General features: G+C 36.7%; 2 protein-coding genes across 3 annotated transcripts in view; one reads left to right on the top strand and one right to left on the bottom strand.

The window, feature by feature from the left end:
- The window catches only part of alg10 (ALG10 alpha-1,2-mannosyltransferase), a 117,388-nt gene extending 99,433 nt beyond the window's left edge, over positions 1-17,955 (bottom strand). The window contains exons 1-4 of one of the 2 annotated variants that reach the window (XR_014531373.1): positions 17,645-17,955; positions 16,182-16,379; positions 13,204-14,750; positions 12,956-13,114 (exon numbers count right to left, since the gene is read on the bottom strand). Coding sequence is in view for 1 of the 2 variants with exons in the window: in XM_083528577.1 (XP_083384703.1) it covers positions 13,692-14,750; positions 16,182-16,379; positions 17,645-17,809 (1,422 nt within the window). In the remaining variant the exon portion in view is untranslated. Of the gene's footprint in view, positions 1-12,955; positions 13,115-13,203; positions 14,751-16,181; positions 16,380-17,644 lie in introns of those variants that run through there. The other variant, XM_083528577.1, reaches the window with a different exon arrangement.
- A 360-nt stretch (positions 17,956-18,315) lies between these two features.
- On the top strand, positions 18,316-20,698 carry tprkb (Tp53rk binding protein). The gene is made up of 4 exons (XM_083528083.1): positions 18,316-18,531; positions 19,923-20,045; positions 20,216-20,392; positions 20,521-20,698. The coding sequence occupies exons 1-4, from the start codon at positions 18,391-18,393 to the stop codon at positions 20,605-20,607; spliced, it is 528 nt and encodes a 175-aa protein (XP_083384209.1). The 5' UTR covers positions 18,316-18,390; the 3' UTR covers positions 20,608-20,698.
- The last annotated feature ends 3,396 nt before the right edge of the window (positions 20,699-24,094 follow it).

Raw genomic sequence — 24,094 nt, 5'->3', positions numbered from 1 at the left:
GCAAGCTTCATTATTGGTTTACACAATTGCAATATTACACTGTGGTGTCGAGTAGTCAAAATCACTAGAAAACATTTCTCTATTTTTACCATGCCTTAATTTTTTGGTGTTTACATTAGCCTTATTTTTCGGGGGAAAAAATAAGGTTGATTAAAAATTCGTTCGTACGTATCTCAACCCTCCAAAGTAACCAAACAGACAAACACACCACAATGAATGAAAACTTAATCTCAGTAAACACTCTCAGAAAACTAACCGTGGACCACCATGATCTAATCAATAAACACACAATAAGGCATTTCTGCTTTCCTGTTGGTCATGTTGTCTGTTAATTCCTTCTTAAAACAGCATGCAGATACACTAGACACTTAGGTGTACATGTGTGTTGGGCTGGTTGTTTTGGTATAGTAATTTTGACAGGAATTAGCTTAATTTCAGAAATAATACCAAATAAAGTCATTGTATGTTCTATATAATTATGTTGATTAGTGCTGCGTTACATTCATTCACTTAGGTCAATTACAGACTGTAATTGCATAACTTAACTTAATTTAACAGCTTAACTTAACTTAAACTCCTTAATTTAATGATTTCTTGCATCAATCAATATTGCCATGTTAGCATAACATTTTGTGGAAAAAATCTTTCAAATTGTTTTTAAGCACATCATTAGATGTTACCTCAAGCTTCAGTACATTCGATGTTACCTCAATATCCCAATGCTCACAGTGTGGCTACTGTAACTGGCTTGGCGTTTTAAAACAGAAGACGGAAGAATGTATTATCACAATTGGTTAGTCGAGTTTTTTATTATCACTATATGCTTTTAAACTTTCACTATAGCTGATAACCAATAAAATGTGTTTGAACAAACTAAATATTCTAAAATATATAGTAATCTAGAAAATACAGAAGACTGTGTGCAAACCAGACATTAGGAGATGTTAATGTGAGACACTATAAAAAAACTCTAATTGGTTAATGTTTGCACTCAACAATAGTCTGAAATAGTATGTATGTCGAGATATAACACTAGTAAGCAAGTAAGTACAGAAATATGGTCAAGGAAATTCGTCCTATTTTATTGCATTTCTATTGGTACACTTGTAGAACTTGTCAGGATAGTGATAGATAGACATCACATATTAAACACAGCATGTTTAAAAGTGCATTTAAATTTAGTGTAGTAACATTTTAAACTATTAGCACACAGAATAGGGGACATTTCTAAATAAATTCTAACATTAATTGTCAAATTAATTAATGAAACCAAAGAGAAGTTTGTGATTTTTCTTACCCACCCCTAGTTGAGGACTAAGCTATGTAAATGTGAAAATACTGCAAACTGGAATGACATGTGATCTTAGTTCTCCAAAAAAATAAATACACACATTTTTATTTGTGTCAAAATAATAAAAAATAATCAGTATAGATAATATACCGTGTAGGTAATATATAAAATATTAACTGACAATGTAAGTGTAAAAATTTTTGTATGTGTGTGTGTGTGTGTGTGTGTGTGTGTGTGTGTGTGTGTGTGTGTGTGTGTGTGTGTGTGTGTGTGTGTGTGTGTGTGTGTGTGTGTGTGTGTGTGTGTGATAGTTTGTGTCAGACAGTGCAGGTCATTTTTGCCCATTACACTGACATCAATCTGGATGACCCACATATTTCACTCTGTGCTACTGTCACATTGTGCTGCTACATGATATTACCTTTTAGAAGCCTGAGGACACACACACTCACACACATTGCACACAAAAGTCAAATCTAGGGGAACACTACAGTTTGTAAAATGTGTAGGTTTTATATAAAGCTGCAGTGTCCGGGAGGATGCCAGTGAAACAGAGAAAGAGAGTCCCAACTGCACTGCACAAATGTGAATTAAACAGTAAAAGCCAGTATTACAATTCTGTAAAAAAAACTCCAACAAATGCAAAGAGGGCAAGACAGCACTGCTTGTGAACTTCCCCCTAGATGTCTGAACAGCTGAGTCACTGCCTATCTTCAAACGATCGGTGAAAACCTACCTCTTTCTGTTTCTGAAACACTGGAACTGTTGATGTATTAATTGATAGAGTCTTCAAAGTGATGGGAATTTATAAGTTTAGTGACTCAAAATAAAATAAAATAAAATAACGTAACTGCAACGTAACTGCATACACAAACTTTGACCATTAAATTTATATTGCAATAAATCCGAAAACAATCACTTTTGTTGCCAGTTATTCGGACTCTAATGGCTGTATGTTGAGTTATTTTTAAAGGGCAGTAAATCTATACTGCTATACAAGCTGCATATTGACTACTCTCAAATATATCCAAGTTTCATTTCTATAGAATTGTTCCTTGAGCAGATGCTAAAATGGTGGCTGAAATGTGAGGGGTGTACTCACTTTTGTGCAATACTGTATTCACATATGTATCTGCATAGCAGGAATCATATGACACAAAGATTAAACGACACGAACTAGAAGAGTCGAGAGGTAAACTGCTCAATTCTGTTTCCTGTACAAAAACAACAGATTTTACGATGCTTTGCTTATGCGGGTCCAGTAGAAAATGAACTAATAGCTCATTGAGACTACTCGTTCTTCTGAGTCACATTAAAGACTCATTCATAATGAACGAATCATTCATCAATCATTCATAAATGACCCATCACTACTTCAAAGCACTTTTGTACGTCGCTCTGGATAAGGGTGTATGCTAATGCTGTGAATGTCAATGTAAATGTAATTCACACAGAGAATGTCAGAGTAATTCACACAAACACACACAATGCTTCCTGCTTGTATGATTTTCATGCTTTATATCGATGTAGCGTTTGACACGAAGACAAAAATAAAAAAAGGGGGAAAGGGAATTGTACAGTGTCTTTTCCTCTGGTTTTGGCATAATGTATTTTTAAAACCAAATCCTACAGGTTTTTCTTTATGTCTACAATATGGTGTACAGCTGTGCTCTCACTTAATCGGTGCAGTGTGAAAAGCAGGGTCTGTTTTAAAAAGTCTGTGTGTGTGTGCCTGTGGTATTCTGATGTGAACATTTTGAGGGGAGTGTGAATGGATTTGTGAGGCAGTGTTTTCTATGGTTTACAATAAATTCCAATTAGCAAAATTTGTGTATAATTCGATGAAATGTGTGAAATGGTGGTGTTTTAAAGGTAGCAGCAAGTATAGCCAGTTTGCAAGAATCATATTGTGTACTGTTAATGCTATTATGGAAATCTTACTGTACACAAGTTTTGCACGTTTTTTTTTTCATTTTCTTTAGGTTTTCCTCTCCCTTTTTAATTTTCATTACTACTGTATCTATGACATTTGCATCTCATTACAAGTTAAACACTTTATTTTTGCATGCTCATAACTATTATTTGGTATCTTGTAATGTTTCTGCGTAAATACAGTTTAGTGGTGTTTTCAGTCGTATTTACTTTCATTAAATGACTTTAGCATCCAGTGTTTAATTTACGTACTGTTTCAGCTTTGCCATAAATATTTATCTTAGAATTTAAAAGAATATAAATAAAATTTAACTAAATGCAGACAGAACTCTTACAATTTTCTGCAACTAAAAGAGGCAAATCTGAACGATAAATGTCATGCTTCTACCTTTAAGAGAACATTTTAACCCAATTTCTTCCAATTTGGTCTTTTTGCATTTGCCATTTTCCACAGACTAGCTATATCTCCCAGCTATATCTCCCAGCTATCTGCCCTATTAAACATACATGAACTTATGGAAGGGCACAATTGTTTAATGTTGCTCTGATTGACAGGTGAGTAATACCATCAGAGAAAGCTCTCTTGGACTCCTGGTTATAAAATACATTTTTCATAAGGAATTATCATAATATTCAACCAGCAGATCAAAACATTGGAAACCATTTGATTTATAATGGTGTTATAGCATATCAATTAACGCCAGTGTACCTGCTTCTCAGAATACCTACACGATATTGTTTGAAAAAGAAGCTGTACATCTTTCATTGTATGTCTTGGCAGGACTGAGCATGTAGTGTGAATTTGTCAAGATCTCTAATGAACCATACACTCATTCTACACTCATCGGCCACTTTAATAGGAACGGGTGTGAATTTTTCCTTCTCATTCAGCCAATCAAAGTCCCTGAAATCAATTTATTTTCTGATTCTGATGTTTGGTGTGAACTTTATCTGAATTTTGTCCTGTATCAGTGTAATTTTATGCTTAATGCTTGTTTGATGTGATTCGCTGAAAATAAAATTGTATGAATGAGCAGGGGAATTGTACGGTGGCCGAGAAGTGCAAAACACTAACAAATCTGAAAACAAAATAACAAATGCAAAAACAAAACAACAAATCCAAAAACAAATTAACAAATTCAAAAACAAAACAACAAATCTGAAAACAAATGAACAAATCCAAAAACAAATGAACAAATACGAAAACAAATTAACAAATCCGAAACTTTTTGCATTTGTTATTTTGTTTTCAGATTTAATTTCTTAATGTGTTTTGCACTTCTTGGCCACCGTAGGTAGAACTGCTATTAAAGTGTCTGATGAATGTATGCAAGACTACTGGAAACATTTGTTTTTAGGAAAAAATTAAATAAAACAAAGCTTTGTCATTGACTTCATGCTGATTGCAAATGCAGGAAACAGAATAGTTTACATGAAGATACAACATTTGTGGATGATTTATGTTTATAGAACATGCCAATATAGCCCATATACCGATTTACATCAGGTAAAATGGCTCAACAGAATTAATCCATATTGCTTGGAGATATAGGACTGATTTCAAATGGTCTTTTAGCGTCTTTTTTTATTACCTATCATCATCATCATCATCATGCAGAATGATCTGCTGGCATTTCAACATTAATATGTAGCAGGAATTATGAGTATAATTTAATGAATACCTACTGAGAAAAGATGAGGAGCTTCTACACACCATCAGCTCCCATAACCTTCCCTATACTATCATGCTGATCAGATTAAGAGCCTAAAGAAATTGTTGCACATCAGGAAATACATCATTCTGATAATAAGAATAAAATTGAGTTAAAGGGCTTTAAACTCCATTAGGATAAGTGCTAAACTGCAAATGTGTCTTTTGTAATTAGTTTGTTCTCACAAATGGAATGCATCAGACAAGTACAAGCAGTTTAAAATACTGGACACTTTTACACATAGATAGTTATGATATATTGTTGTGCCTATGTTTGTTTCTCTATTTTTCACATCAATGGGATAAATAACAAAATTTGAAAACTTACCAAAAATAAAATAATAATTCCATATTGAATACATGAATACAAACAAATCATGCAGATTATGAAGTGGGTAATGTGGAGGTGGTAGTTTAGTGGTTAAGGCTCTGGATTTCCTATTCGAAAGGTGGCCAAGCTGCCACTATTGGGCCCTTGAGCAAGGCCCTTAACTCTATGTGCTCCAGGGGAGCTATATCATGGATGACCCTACACGCTGACTCCAGCTTTATAACATCACTGGCATATTCGAAGAAAGAAATTTCACTGTGCATGTACGTTACACCAAAAAAATCACTTTCCTTCTTTAAGGGTGAGTGTGTAATTGATTTCTCTGTTTAGCCCTGTGTCACAAAGTTAGATAAGAAGTAATGCTAGAATTTGAAAAAAATTATTTTAGAGGTTGTTTGTGGAGTTCTGCAAGTGGACATGAGTGAAATGAATGGACCAAGTTGTGTGTGTGTGTGTGTGTGCGTGCGTGCGTGCGTGCGTGCGTAGAGGCAGTATAAACAGTGTAGACTTTCTTAGCAATTGTGTTTGTGAAAATGTAAACTTTCTTTCGGCTTCTCCCATTAGGGGGCGCCACAGCGGACCATCTGCATGTTTGATTTGGCACGTTTTTACGCTGGATGCCCTTCCTAACGCAACCCTCCCCATTTTTTCGGCTTGGGACCGGCACTAAGAGTGGCTGGGGTTGGTTCCCTGACCGGGGATCGAACCCGGCGCTGAAAGCGCCGCATCCTAACCACTAGACCACCAGGGAACCCCGTGTGTGTTTGTGAAAATGTAACAAGCACTAATCCATATATATTGCTGTGTTTTAACTAGACATTAGTGCAAGCAAATATTAATATTGATAATATGTCAAATATATTTAGATATATTTATATTTTTTATATACAATACAAAAAAGTGAGCATGTTGGTCAACTTTGAATAAAAGGTATTTTCTTTGAAGTTATGAATAAAGTACAACCATTAAACATTTATTTAAGTATTCATATAAAAAATAACTAAAAGCATGTGGAGATAGAGATTCATCATAGAAAATTATGTGATTATTGAAGCAATTATAAAATGTTGGCTGATGTTCTGTGCACTTTTCTTTTATGTTATGTATTTCATTTCCTTGGCTATGTCCTTTCACCTGCACCCTCCCTTACCTCTACATCTGCCACTTGCTGTGCCACTTTAAAAAATGTTTTTCATTTTAATGTGTTCCTGAATTTCTTTTTATATATGTAGTTTATCTTTAATCCTGCTTTCCCTTTCTAAGTAGGTGTTAACAATTGTTTAGATAAATAACATGCTTGATATAGTGTTTAAACCATGGCATTGGTGTACTGGTGTTTTGTATAGTGCTTGTTAATGTATAGTTTATTGGGGAAATTAGTTTAAATAATTTCACAGTTTTTATTTTCAGGTGAATTTTGGTGAAGCACTTTCCTGGTTTAGGGTAGTGTGTTAATGATGACAATCTGCAATGAAAATCTGTTAATAACTACTAGCTTTGTGAGAAAATGCACAATGAAATATGTGTTAGCAACTGAAAAAAACAATACCTCAAATTCTTTCTCAATCCTAAATGATGTGAAATATGTCCAGTCTGACAGCAGGGTGGCAGGAACAACAAAAAGAATTGTAAATTATTGCATGCTGGTAGACATGATGACCAGATACCACATTGTGTACTGTATGTGCACTTAGTCTATCTTGGTGGTGTCCTAAAACACACAACAGATCTAAAACCCAAATAGACAAAGTGTTCATGAAGCAGACTCAGCAGCTAACCACCGACCCCTGGGTCACTGCAACCACAAACAAAACTGGCAAAGTCCAAGAGAGCCACAGGAATAGAGTCTGGTCTAAAGAATTGATTGTACAGGCTTTGAGAAAAAGGAGAAAGAAAACACTGCTGGTTTGAAGTCTCAGATGAGACTCAGCTGAAAACCAACTAAAACAAACTGGCTATTAAAACATACTACTTTTAATCTTAATGCAAGACAAATCATCCCTGAACAACAAAGAACAGAACAGAAGATTGAACATAAAAAAGTAAAAATAAAAAAATACACGATTTCTGGAACTAAGGGAATGGTGTTATTTGTAAGCTTAAATAGCCATGCACTGTTCTTATTGTCCCTACTTTGAGGAATATTTCAGCATTTTTCAGTTTTCATCTGCACTGCCTGTGTGATTGCCGCAGACAAGATTTATGACGTGCTGAAAACCATCTACCCGAAACTCAGTTGTAATGAAAGCCTCATCAATAAACACTTGTGCAAAACATATTTTTGTTAAATGTTTTTATTAATTCTTTAGTAAAATGTTTTTGTGAATTAAACTGTAAATTTGCATAATTCATTCCTTCAGACATGAGACTACGTAGAAGAATTTATGGTTATATATTAGCAAGTTGTGAACATAAATGTACATCAGTAATATTTTAGTCTCACAAGCAAGACCAGCTTTTGCTAGAGAAAAGTTTGTCCATAAATATGTCCAAAAAATTCATCCATTTATTCATTCATTTTCTCCCTTATCCGTAATTCGGGTCGCGGGGGCAGCAGTCGAAGGCGGGGGCCTGCTTAGACTGCTGCCCCCGCGACCCGAATTACGGATAAGGGAAAAAATGAATGAATAAATGGATGAATTTTCAATCCTCACAGCACCGTCCCTTACGGTCGCTCCTGCAGGTGGTGAGCCCACGGGATGTGTCCAAAAAATTTAAAATTAAAAACGTTATAAAATGTATATTTAAGCAACAAACTCTTACTCTAAAAAGCTTATACTAGTTCATGCTTTTGTTACATCTAGATTAGACTACTGTAACACTTTACTGTCTGCGTGTTAATGTAAGTACATAAATAAGCTTCAGCTAGTCCAGAATGCAGCAACATGAGTCCTCACTAGATCTAGAAATTATGACCAAATCATTTTTATCAGTCTACACTGGCTCCCATTTAAATCTTGCATTGATTATAAAATACAGTATGACGTATAAAGCACTTAACGGTTTTGCGCCGCAGTATCTGAGTGAACTTCTGTACCATTATGATCCCCCACGCCTACATAGATCAAAAGGTGCAGGCTATTTGTTGGTACCTCAAAAAATGAAGACTACAGCAGGGGGCAGATCTTTCTCTTATAAAGCCAGACAGTTATGTAACAGTCTTCCAATCAGTGTTCGGGACTCAGACACAGTGTCAGTGTTCAAGTCAAGGCTGAAAACATATCTATTTAGTCAAGCCTTTGAATCTGTAGATTTTTCTTCGGTAAAGGAGCAGATCCGGAGGGATCGTAGATATAGAGTGTTCGGTGAACCGGGATTCTTGCATGCTGTCATCCTTTCACTTTCACTCAGGTGAATTAACCAAGAGATCCCTCATGTCTGTGTTACCTTCTGGCTCTCCCTTTTAGTTATTTTGCCATAGCGAGTCTTGCTGGAGTCCCCAACTGCACAGTGTCCTAAACTTTTATTCAACATTAAGGATAATTAATAATCCATATCTTTCTCTCCCAGTCACCCCTATTCTCTCACTCTCTCTCTCGCTCTCTCTCTTTTGGTAGTTAAACATGCTCCTGAGGTATCAGTAACTGTTCCTGCCGCTCTACTCGAATCTGTTTGCTTCGTCCTGGCCTGCCTCTGGATAGTGTTCATTTCGATTGGGAGCCACTCTGTGCAGCTTGCAGATGGTTTCTAAATAAATGGACATTCGGTGGCACTCAGATGTGGATGGGTTCTCTCTTGAGTCTGGTTCCTGAAACTTACACTGATAAAGAACATTATTATTAATTCTTCATCACTGCATTATCTGTGTAAAGCCGCTTTGAAAAAAATTAATAAATAGTTAAACGCACTATACAAATAAAATGTAATTGAATTGATACATCATGTCTTTGAACCTTTCTTCAAACTTTGAATAGTGATAAATATATAGCATTTAGTGCAGCAAGCCAAACCATACTGAAAGCCGTTAGATTCTGAATCCTGTGGCCAGAAAATGTTCCACAGTTATGAATTCTTTTATGAATTTCTTTTTTCTACAGCCTTATATTGAGAATACAAAATAGCGATTAGATCTAAAAACAACAGATTATTTCTTGAATATGCCACTACATGTAGATTATAAGCATACATTCTCTGGTCACATATATAGTTCTCATCCATTATATCTAGAGTGTGCATTATTACTGCACACTCATTTGAAAGGGCACTTGTTTGTTCATGTGTGCTCTTGGCAAGGCTACACTAAACACTTCCCAAAAAAAGCCCTTCCAATCAGAACTTGGGCTAAAGATAGCACCTTAAATATTTAACACTCATCTATAGGTCCAGGCCTCTGTGGCACACATGCCACATGCTGTCCAACAGCTCATACACCTACCAGGAAAGTTACATTTAGTCTCAAATGATATTAATAGCATCAGTACAGCTGCTACTCCAACCTACACACATTGAGAAGTATATACGTGCACACACACACACACACACACACACACACACACACACACACACACACACACACACACACACACACTGTGTCGGGGGATGCTCTGCCCTTGGTAGGGGACTTTGGAAAAGAAGAGTTGTCCTTTTGTCCTTGATTGGAAGGCTGTTAGAGGCACAGCATCACAGCTCCCATTTCTGCCAGGACTCTGTTACTAATTAGCCAGTTTGCTTCCATTTTAGCCAGTTATCCTTCCAGCTGAGATTATTACCATTAGCTTACATAGACACACAAAAACACGTTCACTGCTGGGTGTTTATGAAGTGACAGACAGCATGAGGTTTAACTATTCTTTTTTTTTTCTTGAAATTAAACAAGTCAAGTCAAAGCCTAATGTCAACACCACAGCAAATGTGTTTTGATAATTAGCTGGGATTTGATATACATGACTGCAAGGGTACATTTACTTGTGTGATTATGACAGCTGTGTGTTCTTACTCTTGACTTTTGATTGAGGATTTGGCTAATCTGAGTGGTTTTCTATATTAATAATAAAGCTTAAATCATCAAAAAGGAAAAGGTCTGCAGACTTTTAAATGATATGGTACATTCTGTGCATCACTCATGTCTTATAGGGGAGGGGGAGACAAAATATTTTAGACAAGCTGCAAGACAAGTTAGTTCTTGTTATCACATTATTATGGCTGCTGCATATAGTTTTTGCCTCACTAGACTAGTCTCTTGAAATAAATTGTATACTTTGTCATATTAGCAAGAAAATAGAAAGTGTAAATTCCTCTGTCTGCAAAATAAGCTCCACAGACTCTTGAAATGTCCTACATTTAAATCAAATACCTCCATCTAGTTGTTCTATCAATCCTACATTTTGCCTAATTTTGATAATGATATGTGTGTGTACAGTACGGTGCTTGGAACAATTTAACCACATCACATTGCGTCTGTGTGTTTTCAGATTCAGTTCTTCAAAATGGCAGCATGCAACTGCTTTAGAAAACGGTGTGTGGTTAGCAACTGTTTCACAGAAAGATGAGTGGGTGGAAATACCAGATGGCAAACAGAGATCTTTTTGTATGGACGGCATTTAAAGTGTTGTTTATTGAGATACGTTAGGGCGTGTCCACTGTATACCTATGGCCTAATTTTAAATTTTTTTCGACCAAATCTAGAAAAATGCTTTAATTGGGTCTGATTGGTTTCTCAGGTTCAGGCAAATAAAAAAAATTAAAAAAGGAAGAAAGTTCATAAAAACATTACAAGAAATTAGTAATCAGCATGTCTTGAATCGTGTTCAATAATAATCTTTTTATTTAGGTTTTTTTTAGTTTTTTTTTATTCTGAATGTATAGAACAATTAAACAGTCTCAGACCTTTTCATATGGCATAAGTGCTATATATTATGACCTATAATATGTCTTATTGTGACTTATAGGTTGTAACTGAACATTATGATCAAGAAATCTATAATAAGCAAATTAAATTGTTTGAGTTTCAGGAGGTGGAATAATATTTTAGTGTACAAACTAATTAACCATATGTGCTTGGTGATATTCCAGTTTTTTTAATAGTCACTCCAGCCATATAAATATCCTTTATGACAGGTACTAATGAGTTTCTCGATTTAGCCACTTCATTAAAGAATAATGTATTGCTTGGTGACGGCGCATGTGGGAAGATAACAGATGTAAGAAAATGAGAGATTGCTATTAAACATCGAAAGGCGCAACCACACAGAGTCAAAGTCACGATCGTGATCTCTGACATGACTGTTAGCTGCTTCTGTAAATTCTGGGCATGCACAAGTCCAAGTCTTTAGACTTTGTACAAATTGTGGGTTTCTGAATGCTGGTGTGGAATGAGGACTTTTGCAGTGTGTGAGATATAGGACTAAAGGTGATCAATCGGTGTCTCTCACACACCCACACAATATGGTTTCCACTTTATCTATACACACTTACTATTCACTTTAGCTTCTAATCTTAAAACTCAATAGCCCTAGTGCATTGGTGTTTCTATGCCTAAAAAACACTTTTACATACAATACAATCAATACATTACAGACTGCATGGTAAATTACAGTGAAAATTTGTATGCCATTCAGAAGCAAATAAATTAATAGCCCTTGTAGTGCTAATGTAGATAGTATTTATGCTCCCTGTTAAATCTCTCAAAAAACGTCATTAAATGTTTTACGGGTTACACAGATATTTGCCAAAAAGAAGTTGCAGTGTGGACGGGATTAATCAGGATTATTAACACTGTTAAACGTTTGTCACCCACCCTTCCTGTTTAACAGAAGTTTCTAGAAGCTGTATCTAGGACATGGGGAAAGCACCAGAGAGCTGGGATTCAACCATGTGATCATGGCTCAGAAGAGGCCCGTAGGCACACCAAGCCTGGGTCAAAACAGGCTTTTACAAAGTCACAATATTTCAGTGGAAACAGTGTGGTGCAGGATAGAGTCAAGAACAAGCCCCCTGATGTTTATTGCTCATTTCTGCAAAAAATATTGTGCCAATTTGATATTTTACGTACATTAGTTTTTACAACCAGCTTATAATACGCTCATATAAAATTAATAAGCAATATACAGTCAGCATTCTGTCTTATTAATGCAGTGTAAAACCCAAGAATCTCATCACCTTTTGGCACACACGCAAAATTATCCATAAATGATCTGCAAATTCTCATCCAGCAGTCAACAATTATATGGCTACTGTGCAAAATCTTCCGATATCTGATTAAACCTGCCAGGGAGAATTAGAAGTAATGACAGGATGAGACTGATTTCCTGTACAGAGCTCTCTGGTAGTATATTACATATGGTGAGATAATGTAAAAAGTTTCAGAAACAATTTCATACTGCCACCTAGTGGAGGAGTGAAAGCACTCCATAAGAGGGTAGAAGGGCTTTTTTACTTGTAATATGTACATTATGGTACATTTAAATTCTTTCTGCAAATATCTCTGCAATTTTAGGAAGCTGGGGTTAGAGCATAAGGTCAGCCATGATACAGCACCCATGGAGCACAGAGGGTTAAGGGCCTTGCTTAAGGGCCCAAGGATGGCAGCTTGATGATACTGGGCCTTGAACCCCCAATCTTCTAATCAGTAACAAAGAGCCTTGCCCATTGAACTACCACTTCCCAATAAGGTTAGATGGTTTACTAATAAAAGTTTATATTGTGATGAAGATTGATAGTCTCCAACAAAACTGTGAAATGACGAGAGTCATAATACACAATCGGTATATTTATTGCATCCGAAGACTGGATTTAAACTCCAGCAAGGCGATAACAGAAAACATGTACCTTTCATAAATAAAGGCAATTTAAATGACATGGAAAACATACAGGAACTAATACAAAGACTAAAGTGATTGCTATCATTTATCTACAGACACCTGGCTCAAGGTTGGAGTCGAATCGTTATTGTAGAGACATAAACCTGATGCAATGAGATTGAACCATTTTAAAGTAAACTAGAGCTGGGTGATGTATATGTAAGGAAAATAAAAATAAGGTAGGGAAAGTTTAGTTGTGTTCAAACATAATTTAAAAATACAAAAAAATATTATATGCAGATAGTTCAGTCGAAATGCTGTCTCTTTTATATTTCCTTTTCTACCCACAGACTTGCATTGGTTGGCTGCAAGAAAAAGACTTAAAAACAACAAAGCCCAGACATTATCCTTGAAGGGTGAATGCTAGTTCAATGACAACATTTCTCCAAATGTCTGCGTCCTCGGGGATTTTAATTATCACCCAGCTCCATGTTGAACGTTTAACTTGGCAAATGAGATACTAATATATGCACATGACAGACATTTGACAAATCAAAAGACACAGTAAACATTAAACATAACACCAAAAATGTTTGCTGATATCAATAAAGAGTAAGAAAGTGGTCAGAGCAGGAAGTAAGAAATAAGAAGTAAGAATAAAACTGAAACAATTATAGCGGTTCCATGTCACCACATGAATCTTTGCACTGCAGGGCTATCGGGCCACTGGAATGTCTTCTGGATGAAGATGTAGATCGTTGCCGCATTGACCGTCGAATACAGAGCAAATTCGAGCATCAGTCTGGGGAGGGAGGAAAGAGGGACGTGGACACGGTAGAGCAGATATGGCAGGATAAAATACCGGAACTCAAGAAGCTTCTGGGGAACAGTGGCTGCCACCAGACACACGCAAAACGCGACGATCCAAAACAGCGACTTGGAATTCAGGGTGTCCATAAAGTTCCATGCTGCGAACAAATACGCAGGAATGAGGAGGAAGCGAACCAGCTCATGCTTCTGTAAAATTCTCTTCCACACATAGAAGGGAAAATGCCTGTTGTCTGCTAATAAGTACTGGTGGACAAAAGTGAACTTCCAGACTAGAAGTAGAGACAAAGCAGTGATTAGGAAAAAGAGGAATGGATGCCTCCAGAGAGTCTGCAGAAACCTGATGAGCCTGTGATAGCAAAGAGATATAGGAAGGGAGAAGATCAGTGTGAAAGAAAAGAAATAAAAAAGCTGAGGGAAGTTTAAGCAGGCTTTATGACTGGTCCTGTCCCCAACCACAATCCCATCATTCAACACCACAAATACAACAAAACCCAGACCGACTACACCATAAGGCCAGGTTGCTAAAATGATATTCTTTATGTTGATTGGTGAAGTGAGGTATCTTAGTAAAAAGTGCACCAATCTAATCACACTGCTAAACTGCAATGAGATCTGTGATGTCGATTTCTCATCCCTCTTTTTGGACTGTTCCACCCTCCAGGCCTCATCCAATTTCTGAGCCACGACTGTCCCGGCACAGAATGCCACCCAGATGATGTTAGTCTGGCGGAACAGGATGGCGCAAATGCCCAGGAGAGCTGCAGCTTTGTGGCACCTGTACAGACACATGAGATAGGCGAAGAGAGTGAAGAAGGTGGAGCCGGCATCTGTGTAGTAGAGGAATGTGAAGAAGTAGAGCACTGGGAATGAGGACAGAGCCAGGGCAGAGAGCACACGCCGGCCTGTCGCACGGGACTACAAGGGGAAAAAAAGAGACAGAGACACTGTGGTGAGAACAAGGACACTATATACACTGTGTGGCCAAAAGTATTGGGACACCCAATTTTATTTTATTTTTTGTTCTTCCCCAAATTGGTCCAACAAAGTTAAAGAGACAAAAGTGTACATGATGTCTTTGGATACAGTAACATGAAATATTTCCTTTACTTTAACTAAGAAAAGCAAAAACCTGCTCCAGCAAGTAAATGCTCCTGTGTACAAGTCCAGCTCTATGAAGATACACTATATAGCTAAAAGTATTGGGTCACCTGGTCATAAATACGGTATGTGATTTTGAGCATTGCATTTCACATTTAGTCCCAAAGTGCTCTTATAATTCCCTCCACTCTGTTCCACTAGTTTTTGGAGTGTGTTAATGGATATTTGTGTTCATCAGCCACATGGGTATTATAAAAGGCAGGTACTGATGTAGGTGAAGAGGCCTGGGGTGCAGTCAGCATTGTAATTAATCCCAAAGTTGTTCAGTAGGGATGAGATCAAAGCTTTATAGCAGGTCACTGAAGATCTTTCTCTCCAAAGCATGTAAACCAGATCTTCAAGGAGCTTCACTTTGTGCACAGGGGCATCGCCATGCTGGAACAGGGTTGGGTTTCCAAGTTCAAGTGAATGCAAAATTGTATTATTTCGCATCTAAAGACGTCCTGTACAACTGAGTGCCTCCAGTTTTGTGGTAACAGTTTGGAAAAGAACCACATATAGCAGGAAAGGTCAGGTGTCCCAATACTTTTGGCAATATAATGTATATTTACTATGGTTTGAAATGGAAGATTTCGAGTGGCCTGATATAGAGCTCTGACCTTAATCCCTAATTAAGAACTTTCTAATGAACTGAAATACACATAAGCACAAACACATTTTAAAATCTAGTGGAACATCTTTCCAGAAGAATGGAGGTTATTATAACTGCAAATGTGGAATAAATGTGGAATGGAATGTTTTAAAAAAAACAAAAACAAAACAAAAAAAAATGTTCATTTCTGACTCGTGTACATGGACTTATGGCAGACCCCTGCATGTTATGTAAGGATATTCATAACTGGATTTCAATGTGTTGTTTACAAACAAACAAACAAAAACATAATTGTTGATATGGAGAAGGATTTTTCTGTAATGAGATGTTTAGGTAACATTTTAGGAACAGAGCCTTGTTTGTAACAGTCTGTTTTTCACAATGAGAAAGTTTGTTTGTCTTATTAATTTAATAAAGTACATTAAAATAACTATGAGCATAGTTTTATCTGTTGGTAAATACTTCCATCCATATATAAAACTATCACCTCCGGCATGCTCATTTGCTGCATTGAGTCAGTATCCATTGTTAAAAGTACTTTACAAATAAAATGTGTCTGGTCAACACAAAAATAGATAGAAAAAGATTTTTAAAACCTTGTCTTTGGGGTGTATTTTGCAGATGAGGAGATAGAGGACGTAGAGGTTGCCACAGTTGAATAGTACATTGATGAAGCGCAGCATGGCAGTGGAGCACACGGCTGTTCCTGTCAAACCCATCAACCACACGACCGGTTTAATCACTCCGACAGTCAGCAGGTACAGACCAGGCAGCGTAGTGATCATAGGGTCCCACTATGGAAAAACAATAATGCCTGAAGATTTTTAGGGCAAAACCCCTCTGGGCAGAAATGTCATGTTTGGTTCTGTCAAATTTTTGGTTAAAGAACATCTCTATGTTTTCTGAAAGAAAAAAAAAAAAAAACAATTATTAAAGTCTTTAAAGAAGCCTTCCCACATATTCCCACATATGGCATTTGGAATACACCCTTATCCAGAGGGATTTACAAGATCTCATTCATACAACTGAGTAGGTAAGGGTTAAGGACTTTGCTCAAGGGCTCAGCAGTGGCATCTCAGTGGTGGTGGGATTTGAACTCACAATCTTCTGATCAAAAGTTCAACATCTTAACCACTGAGATACCAATTTTCCTGCTCTGTCTGCTAGAAACAGTCCTATATCCCGAAAAATGCTGTTAACTTATAAAACATGATATGATATTTATATCAAGTTCTGCATGAGAAAAAACAACAAAAAAAACAACAACAAAAACACCAAACAAGAAAAAGTCAAAGTGTCCAGAATTTGAAACTATTTGTGAAAATGTAAAAATTGTTTTTAACAGCAAAGGGAGGCCTGAGATTGACTTTATTTTTAGTTTATTACATTTAACTGGTCTTTGTATTTGTATATATTGTATTTCTAATGTAGAAATGTTCTTTTTGTATTATTATTACAGGAGAAATGCATAAACTAGGGCCAAAGTTGGCTCATGGTGATTCTGGAATTGACCTGACATTGACCTTTTTTTTGTTTTATTTTTAAGCTGCCAACAATGCAAACTAAAATTTAATGTACAGATATAAGTAAATAACTTTTTGTTTTGTTTTTTACATAATCTACAGCATGCTTTGAGACACAGCGAACAGCTCATTACTGAGAGATGGAGGTGGAGGCACACAGACAAGCGGAAATTATCAGCTGTTATGAAAGAACATCATATTCGTAGTCATTATGCAAGGAAACATTATTCAGCTTCCTCAAAGCATTGCAGTGAAAACATTTATGATAATGCAACATTTACTTTCGTCCCTCATCCCAGTTGTATTCTTGGCCCCCTTTTTTTTTGGCCCCTTTATAGGAAAGATCTCTTCTGATTTACATCATTTCTTTGCATGCAGATTACATTTGCATACTAATATGCATACTTGTAGAAGACGTATAAGACAACTATGTTAATGTCCTGTAATAAATGCACAGGTTTATTAAAGATAATTTAGATAACAGGAGTGTTGTACACGTGTTTGATGAGAGGAGATGACGTGTGTAAATGTTTTACCTCGGTGAATTTCCCTTCACAGTATTTCTGAGCTTGAGGGACGTGAAAGATTTCGTCCATGTACGTCTCTCTCTGTTCCAGGGTGATTTTAGAAAAAAGAAAACATGATATGAAAAAATTTGTGCTGCAAACAACAGGAAAGATGTAGCCTTCAAACCTCTCCATCGTTAATTTTATTTAAGAACCCGTCTCCCAAGGCGAATAAAAGAACAACACTGCTTTAATACAACAATCTCGCGGCAGCCATTCTATTAAAACTGCCTGCTCTGTGGCTCTGACTAGGTTTGGTTAAGGTTTTATTCCAAAGAGCAAAATTTTGTTAATATAGTGCACTAGACATACGCACTAATACCATTGCTTTGCTACGCCCTATAAAGGGAGAAAGAAGCGATTTGAAATGCAGCGCTTAGGGCGTTTGACAGTTACTGGTACAACCGTTATAACTTCTCCGGGTGGATGTTGTAGTTTTTAGTAAGACGTTCCGCCTAAATTGTGTTGTGTAAAAAATGCTACTTGGTTTTTTTTTGTAAAAATCTACATATAAGCAATAGGTAACCTAATTTAGTATCTAAATTGATATTTTAATTGCAATTTAGTTTGACTAACATTATAGATTTGTATTATATATATACGTTCATAATAAAGTTACTAACTCGGAACCCTAATAGAGCTCATGGTGTTTCAGTATTATTATCCCGTCCTGCTGTTTGTCGTGGAGGTATTCGGGAGAGTTCAGGATTGAAAGGATGCACTTAACCAATAGTTTGGAGCTGTTTCCGGAGTTTGCTGTGTCTCAGTTGCTTTTTAGAGATGTTAAAAACTGTGCAGAATTGAGAAAGATGGCAATGGAGGGGAAAATAGCCGGCGCGTTGATAAACCCATCTATGGTGAGTGTGTAGACACACAGCTCAATGTACAGTGGAGGGAAGGAATGGGCGATATCGACTTAAAACTGTATCGCGATATTTTATCGGTTTTTGCCGAAATTCAGCTATCATCAGAATACAATTTGGAGAGCTTTACAGCAAAAACATTCATCCAAAAAAGTAGTTCTGTCAATCATCATATACAACATACCTACCTGTACACTGATCAGGCATAACATTATACTATTATAACATTATAAGCGGTGAAGTGAGTAACACATCGATTATCTCTTCATCATGGTGCAAATATACTAGACCGCAGGTGAACATTTTGCCCGCAAAATTGATGTGTTAGAAGCAGGAATAATGGGCAAGCGTAAGGATTTGAGCGAGTTTGACAATGGCCAAATTGTGATGTCTAGACGACTGGGTTAGAGCTTCTTTAAAACTGCAGCTCTTATAGGGTGTTCCTGGTCTGCAGGAGACAGTGTCTATCAAAAGTGCTCCAAAGGGTCAAGACTGTTTTGGCAGCAAAAGGGGGACAACACAATATTAGGCAGGTGGTCATAATGTTATGCCTCATTGTTATACACTCCCAGATTTATTATCCAAGCCCAGGAAAAGCAAATGTATATGTTGTAAAACGATTTTTTTCGAGAAGTCGAGAAGCTTTTATTGTCATTTCTACCATATATAGCTGATGCAGTACACAGTGAGATGAGACAACGTTCCTCCAGAACCTTGGTGCTACATAAAACAACATAGAGTATTGAGGAAGTTAAAATATGCTTTTATTTTTTTGAAAAGAAGAAAAGTTTAAAATAGGATCTTTAACTACTGAATATTATTGTGGTATTTGATAAAAAACGAATGAAAACTAATAGATTTAATTAGAATGTCTATTTGTCTTAAATAGGAACTTTTGCACTTAGGTGTACCTGCTGCTAAATCAGATACGCAACCCTGAATGATGGAATATGACAGTCTTTATTGTTACAGATATATAAAGTAAAAAATATACATGTAGAATATATAAATATAAAGTAAAGTCAGGTACTGATGTTGGTGAGGTGAGGAGGCCTGGGGTGCAGTCGCTATTCCAGTTAATCCTAAAGGTGTTCAGTAGGGTTGAGATCAGAATTCTGTAGCAAGTCAGTCAAGATCTTTCACTTCAAACCCTGTAGACCGTATCTTTATGGAGCTGGCTTTGTGCACAGGAACATTGTCATGCTGGAACTGGTTTGAGTCTCCTAGTTCCAGTGAAGGAAAAATACAATTGTATCCTATAATGTTGTGTGCCCCCAACTTTGTTGTAACATTTTGGGGAGGAATCAAATATGGCTGGTAAAGTCAGGTGTCCCAATACTTTTGTCCATATAGTGTATGATTTGTCTTCATGTGTCTGTGTGAAGGTGTTGGATCCGTTCCAAACTTTACTAGCAGCAAATAAAGCAGTTCATGTGCAGAAGGTTGGCAAAATGAAGACAAGGAGCTTATACTCTGAAATCATCTTCAGCCTTTCACCAACAAACAACGTAAGTGTTGCCTCACTACGAGATCACTTAGATCTTATTTCAAATAAGGGTATGGATATATTTCAGCTATATAGTGTAATTGTCCATTTATTTAATTTACATTTATCTAACAAATGGGACAGAAACAACATTTAGAACTACCACATAACCAAAATTTTTCTTTTGCACAGATCTCTGAGGCTTTTAAAAGGTTTGGGATCTCAGACAATGACCATGCAGTTCTCATTGTCCTGGTTCATAACAAAGAGGAGGAATACAACAAGGATGATGTACAGTCTAAAGTGGACGGCCAGCAGATTCCAGCTGACCAAATGTCCTCCCTCAGTGACCTTGCCAAGATTAAAAAGGTTTGTTTTACATGTTCTCTTAGGACTCTACAGGACTTCTTGTAGTCTCAGATCTGTACCAGGATGTAACCCGGTATCAGTTGAATGTTTCTGAGAGTAAAATCCTGTGTTTGCGTTTCTTGTTTTAGCTTTACAAAGTTTCATCCCAGGAGGAAAAGTGTGGAAGTGTTTTGGATGCTGTTATCTGCAGAATGGCTGCTAAGGATGTTGTATAGCTGCATTTTATGTCGAAATACCTGTTATATTTATTTCTGTTTAAAGCTTAGAGGATATTTTTTGAAAATTAAAACCAAATTTAACCCAAAAGTTCCCTGCATTGTGTTTTTTTTTTCTAAAAGGTCTATAATTGGTGTGTTCACGTTTGTGTGTGAGGTTTGTTTTGTCACCCCGATGTCTTAGTCTGCTTTTAGACACTTAATTCTATTAAACCTTGGAGCATCATAAATGTGCAAACCCAATGTGACTATATATAAGATATACCTTTATTCGTCCACAGTGGGAAATATATAAGCCGCACCCACTGAATTTTACAAATATTTTATTTTTAACATAAATAAGCCACACCTGTCTATAAGCCTGTCTACACTAATGTACTTTACACAGGCTTTAAAGAAAGACACGTTACACACGGCCACTGCATTTTTCCGGTATTACTGCATGTGTGCAAGACGAGGATTATGTCCTTATTATTTTCTGATGCTGATTTCTAAGTTTCTTTGACTAACCCGTAACGCTGTTGCCAAGAAAAAAAAAAGCACGAGTTTTAGAAACCTGTCTGTGCTTATATGATTTCTGTTGCAACTGGAGTTAGCGAGCTCTCCCTTCACCCAGACTCAACGCGCTACAACGGCTTGTATCTAAACAGTAGCCTACCAAGAAAGTCATTGTCTTCCTCCTTCCTATTTCTCTCAGAAGTTTATCTTTTGGCATCGTCGTGCATTTAAAAAAAAAAAAAGTTTTTTCTCCCGATGCCGTGCAGCTCAGAACACAGGTGAGGTAATTTTTTCGTTTCCGTTCGGAAATTTCATTGGTCTAATGTTATGTCGCTCAGTTTTTTGGCTTGAAGTTTGTGAAATCGGGGAAAAACCCAGGAAAAATTCATAAATAAGCCGCTTCGTTGTTTAAGCCACGGGGTTCAAAACGTAGGAAAAAAGTAAGCGGCTTATAGTCAAGAAAATACGGTAGTGATTGTTTCTTACAGCTATTAACAGCTTTCAGCTTGCTCTAGCACACACTTGGTCTGTGGTGTTATTTACATTCATTTCTTTTATGCCAATTTTCTGGAATATCACTCTTAGTTTCCTGAAATTAGGTGAAAACATAACTTTTATTTAAGGCAAGAAGCTTTAAAATGGTAAAACTATTGTATTAAAGTAGTTAAGATACACAATATTGGTATGAAAGATGCAGATATAGAGGACAGGGGGGTGACAACCTAATTGGAGAAGCACGAAAGAAGAAGAAGAAGAAGTTAAGACATGCAATACATTGTTCTTTTTTTTCTTCTTAATAAAAGGTTATACCCAAGATTGAATTATTGGAGTCATACAGGTATTTTCTATTAGACAGCAGGTTTCCATATCTGGTCATGGACGATCCTGTCCTGCAAATGTGTGCGTTCTTTCTTTTCTTTTCTAAAATACTAACAGGAAGGGTATAAAATTAAGGGATTATTTGCATCAGGTGTGTTTGTTAAAAGGAAAACACTAAAATGCAGAACAAAGTATTAGGGTTAGGAATTAGTGTGATTCTGTATTATCTTCATTCAGGCTGCAGTAAATATAGTTATGTCAAAAAGCTAATACATTTCGAAATAAAAATAAAAACTAAAATCCTAATTCTATAAAAGCCATGAAAGTTGGAATCATTTTGAGCAAAATATATATGATAGGTAGGCTCTGGAGGATTTGGTTGTGTTCATTTGTTGTAGATTTTACAGGCAGCACCCGTCTGGAGTAGATGAAAAATCAGTTAGGTTCATTTGTATAAAATATGGTTGTGTTTGACAGGAAGGAAGTAAAAGATTGCATGTTTGCAGTCCAGGCTTTACTTGTTGCAACAGGAGATAGAGAAGAAGGTTGAGATGAACTGAGAATTTTTATCTTGCACATTAATATTTTGTTTGATTGGACTGTATGCTTTCTCTATAACTCAGAAAAAAAGTGTGATAAAATTGTGGCAAATGAATAATGGGATAACGGGTAAAATGCTGCTTTAACACATTTTTTTGTGATAATTCACCCTAGATGAAGACCAGCCCTAACTATCGTCTAATGACTGAAAGAAAACTTGAGAAACTTTCAAAAGAAACTAGAGGCTAAATTCTAAAAATAAATAAAACTCTGAGTTAAATAAAGAAGGTCCCTGCAGGAGTCCAGATAAAGTGTCTCAGAGTTTCTGAATGTTACTCTTTTCTTTCATTCCTATAACTATAGCTTGTACAGCCCTGGCTAATCATCCTCCACTTACATGAGCTCATTCATTTTAATGAGAGCAGAAATGTAGATCTCCAGCTGTGTAATAGGTGCTCGTGTAGCTCATCCCACTGCGCTCTGACAGAAAGGTCAGACATGTTCCTTTTGCATCTTTCAACCACAAAATCCTAGGTAGTTCTGGTTTCTGTTGTTAGTACGTCTTCATCCAGGTAGGTTTCGCAAAATGAGCTTTCTGAACTTTTATTTTAGAGCTCAGCATTTGTTGAGCTACACAAGAATCTGTTATACACCCAGGTCAGATGAGACCAAAATAGAACTTTTGGGTCATAATTCCATTATGCTAGCATCATGCTTTGGGGGTGTTTTTCTGCACATGGGACAGGGCGACTGCACTGTATTAAGGAGAGGATGACCGGGGCCATGTATTGCGAGATTTTGGGGAACAACCTCCTTCCCTCAGTTAGAGCATTGAAGATGGGTCGAGGCTGGGTCTTCCACCATGACAATGACCTGAAGCACACAGCCAGGATAACCAAGGAGTGGCTCTGTAAGAAGCATATCAAGGTTCTGGCATGGCCTAGCTAGTCTCCATACCTAAACTCAATAGAGAATCTTTGGAGGGAGCTCAAACTCCGTGTTTCTCAGCGACAGGCCAGAAACCTGACTGATCTAGAGAAGATCTGTGTGGAGGAGTGGGCCAAAATCCCTCCTGCAGTGTGTGCAAACCTGGTGAAAAACTACAGGAAACGTTTGACCTCTGTAATTGCAAACAAAGGCTACTGTACCAAATATTAACATTGACTTTCTCGGGTGTTCAAATACTTATTTGCAGCTGTATCATACAAATAAATAGTTAAAAAATCATACATTGTCATTTCTGGATTTTTTTTTTTAGATTATGTCTCTCACAGTGGACATGCACCTACGATGACAATTTCAGACCCCTCCATGATTTCTAAGTGGGAGAACTTGCAAAATAGCAGGGTGTTCAAAAAAAAAAATATATATATATATATATATATATATATATATATATATATATATATATATATATATATATACACACACACACACACACACACACACACACACACACACACACACACACACTCACCGGCCACTTTATTAGGTACACCTTACTAGTACCGGGTTGGACCCCCTTATGCCTTCAGAACTGCCTTAATCCTTCATGGCATAGATTCAACAAGGTACTGGAAACATTCATCAAAGATTTTGGTCCATATTGACATGATAGCATCATGCAGTT

This window comes from Silurus aristotelis, assembly GCF_946808225.1.
Source record: "Silurus aristotelis genome assembly, chromosome: 24".
Lineage (NCBI taxonomy): Eukaryota > Metazoa > Chordata > Actinopteri > Siluriformes > Siluridae > Silurus > Silurus aristotelis.
Note: the sequence above shows the minus strand (reverse complement) of the source record. Positions and strands in the feature narration are given on the sequence as shown.